We start from the raw sequence: 2500 nt of genomic DNA, 5'->3' as shown, positions 1-2500 counted from the left end.
TCTCGACGGGGCCACGATCACACCGAAACTAATTGTACGGTCGCTATTACTTCTAATAAACCGGTCCCTGACTGCACTACATACATTGTGGCTACCAGAAGCCCCCCAGGGCGACATGTTATTTGATACAACACACATTCCGGCCGGCTGGACGCCAGTCGTTGTGGCCACCTTTGGTGTTCCTTCCGCTGGTACGAACGCAACGAGACACGACGTACTCGTTTCCTCCCATCGAAAGGTACACCTTTCTTCGAAACACTACTAGGGTTTCCCAGCCGCAGTTCCCTCTTTGCTGACCAACACGCGGCCACCCTCGCAAGACACATGTCGGAGGTAGCTAGCTGATGGCGGCACAGATCCGCGAGAACGGAGTTTTCGAGAAGTGCGTTCCCTTCTACGCCGGCCGGCTATTCAAGTATAGGGGAATCGATAGTTGACCGTCAAAATTTGAAACAGATTATCACTTTCTATTACGCTCCTTCGCTGCCGGTCAACCGGACCATCGTGGGCCGTGTCCGTATTACGACACGATCATCGTACTGTAGCCGCAACAAAAAGGTTCGCCGGCAGCAGTACTTGGAAGGATTCCCCGATGCTGCTTGTGGGAATCGAATGAGTTTTAGATGAAATGCATGGCTGGCATGAGACAGACTGCACTCCGCTCAGTTAAATTCATGAGCGATAAGAGTTTTAATGGCAAGGAAATGCTGACGAATCTTTGCTCTGTCTCTATTAATGAGAGAGTTTCTTCAAAGTATATTAATTATCGAATTGCCTGTCATCAAAAATCATAAAAATAAGAGAAGAGAAACTAAACAACACTTTTCCGGGGCAAAATGACCCGCGATAGGCAAGCGATAACGATAAAAATCAACTTTTGAACATAAGTCGTATAAAAGACGTATACACCGTGTTAAACACCCTGTGTGCGTCGCTGGCAGCGGCGGAGTGTTCGTGGGGAACGGAACTGCCAAACGCAACGCGGCAAACAACAAAAACTCCCGGGAAAATTGAAACAACTTCGAACTTTGTGTTTTAAAAGTTAATTTCCCGTACTTTTACACCGTGTATGTGAAAACCCGCGGTCAGCATCGCACCATGGATCGATCATTTTCGTTCGGCATGAACTCGGGTGCACTGAAAAACAGTACCGTCAGCCGATCGCGGCAGTCGCTTGGCGGTTCGCTTTTTTCCGGTGGCGGCCGTTCGAACAACACGAGCACGTTCGCACGCCAAGGATCAGGGTAAGTCGCCGCGAAGTATTTGATTGAGGACATTTCGCTCATTCTGTACCATTTGCAGGCGCTACAGTCTCTCTTCCCGCTCAAACGTGTCCACGTTGCGCGTGGTAGCCAAGTCTGAGTACAACATCCTCGAACCGTACGGACTCTCACTGCCGGTTCAGGTGACGGAGGTGCTTACGTTCAACGAAAAGAGCGTCCAGGTGTCGGTAAACTATAACGCCAATGGGTGGGCCTGGCTTGTGCATGGCCGCCGATTGTTTGTGTGGCAGTACCGGGACCCGAACCTGGGCCAACCAAAAGCGGCCGGCGGTAGCTTCGTTGCTGGCGATCACTTCCCTACACCGCGTCGCCAGTTTGCGGGTCAGTGTAGGCAGCTTACGCTGCCCCATTGCGATATCGGGCACAAGGCAACGCTTGTGACGGTGTTTGTGAACGAAGGCCATCAGATGGCGTCCTGTTTGGCCGTTTCACCGGCCGGAGACGTACGCTACTGGCAATCGATAGCGCACGACGGTTCCTCGATCGACGAATGCAACATTCTCGAGGGGCAGGAGTTTGAGCAACTGATCGGGCTCGGTGGACAAGAGTTTGTGCTGGCCACGACCACCTGTAGCCTGGTGCGGCTCAATGTACACCTACAGAATGGTCGCTACACCATCGTACCACGGGTGGTCAAACCTCCGTCCGGGTTTTTCGGTGGCATTCGCAATCGCTTCGCCTCGATCATTATCGGGATGCATAGCAGCCAGGAACGGGAGAGCGTAAGTTCCTTGCATCGAGTATTGCCGGTTCCCTTACATTAATCCCAAGTTCTCCACAGAAATTGGTGAAAATAAGCTGCGAAAAGATCTCCGGCAACGAATGGCATATAACGGTGCTGGCGGATCGATGGATTCAGCGATGGGCCGTGCAACCGCACAGTTCCAACGAGCGCTTTCTCAGCGAGGATGCCGATATTATGAAGAAAATGCGCGATTTCTACCACCAGAAGCTGTGGTCTGGCCGGGATGCATCGGAGATCGAACTGTGGGCACTCGATATGCAGCCCACCGATCGGGGCGTCATCATTCTGTCCGCCGCCGTCAACCAGCAACGTTCTCAGCACGTGCACTACGCACTGATGACGATCGTTTTCGAGAAAGACACTACATTTACCCTGAAGGAGACGACGGTAATGCGCTACCAGGGATTTTACAGCTCCGACCGGTTGGCCGAGCTGATCGATTTTCGTTTCATCGCCAACCGTAGCATCGCGT

The 2500-nt window shown here is 52.2% G+C and overlaps 2 protein-coding genes across 3 annotated transcripts in view; one reads left to right on the top strand and one right to left on the bottom strand.

Annotated features, from left to right (window-relative positions):
• The window catches only part of LOC126572618 (chorion peroxidase), an 11467-nt gene that overhangs the window by 4512 nt on the left and 4455 nt on the right, over positions 1-2500 (bottom strand). The window contains exon 1 of one of the 2 annotated variants that reach the window (XM_050232060.1): positions 1-14. This exon is cut by the window's left edge and continues 56 nt beyond it. The exons of the other annotated variant lie outside the window; for it this stretch is intronic. The gene's annotated coding sequence lies outside the window, so the exon portion shown is untranslated. Of the gene's footprint in view, positions 15-2500 lie in introns of those variants that run through there. 2 annotated transcript variants of the gene reach the window in all.
• LOC126572614 (nuclear pore complex protein Nup133) overlaps positions 999-2500 on the top strand; it is a 4102-nt gene continuing 2600 nt past the window's right edge. The window contains exons 1-3 of the mRNA XM_050232054.1: positions 999-1244; positions 1303-2005; positions 2065-2500. The exon at positions 2065-2500 is cut by the window's right edge and continues 1428 nt beyond it. Of these exons, the coding sequence (XP_050088011.1) occupies positions 1099-1244; positions 1303-2005; positions 2065-2500 (1285 nt within the window). The 5' untranslated portion in view covers positions 999-1098. The remainder of the gene's footprint in view (positions 1245-1302; positions 2006-2064) is intronic.

The sequence above is a fragment of the Anopheles aquasalis genome, chromosome 2 (assembly GCF_943734665.1).
Source record: "Anopheles aquasalis chromosome 2, idAnoAquaMG_Q_19, whole genome shotgun sequence".
Classification (NCBI taxonomy): Eukaryota; Metazoa; Arthropoda; class Insecta; order Diptera; family Culicidae; genus Anopheles; species Anopheles aquasalis.
The sequence above is the reverse complement of the archived record's forward strand: the minus strand, read 5'-3'. Positions and strand labels throughout refer to the sequence as shown.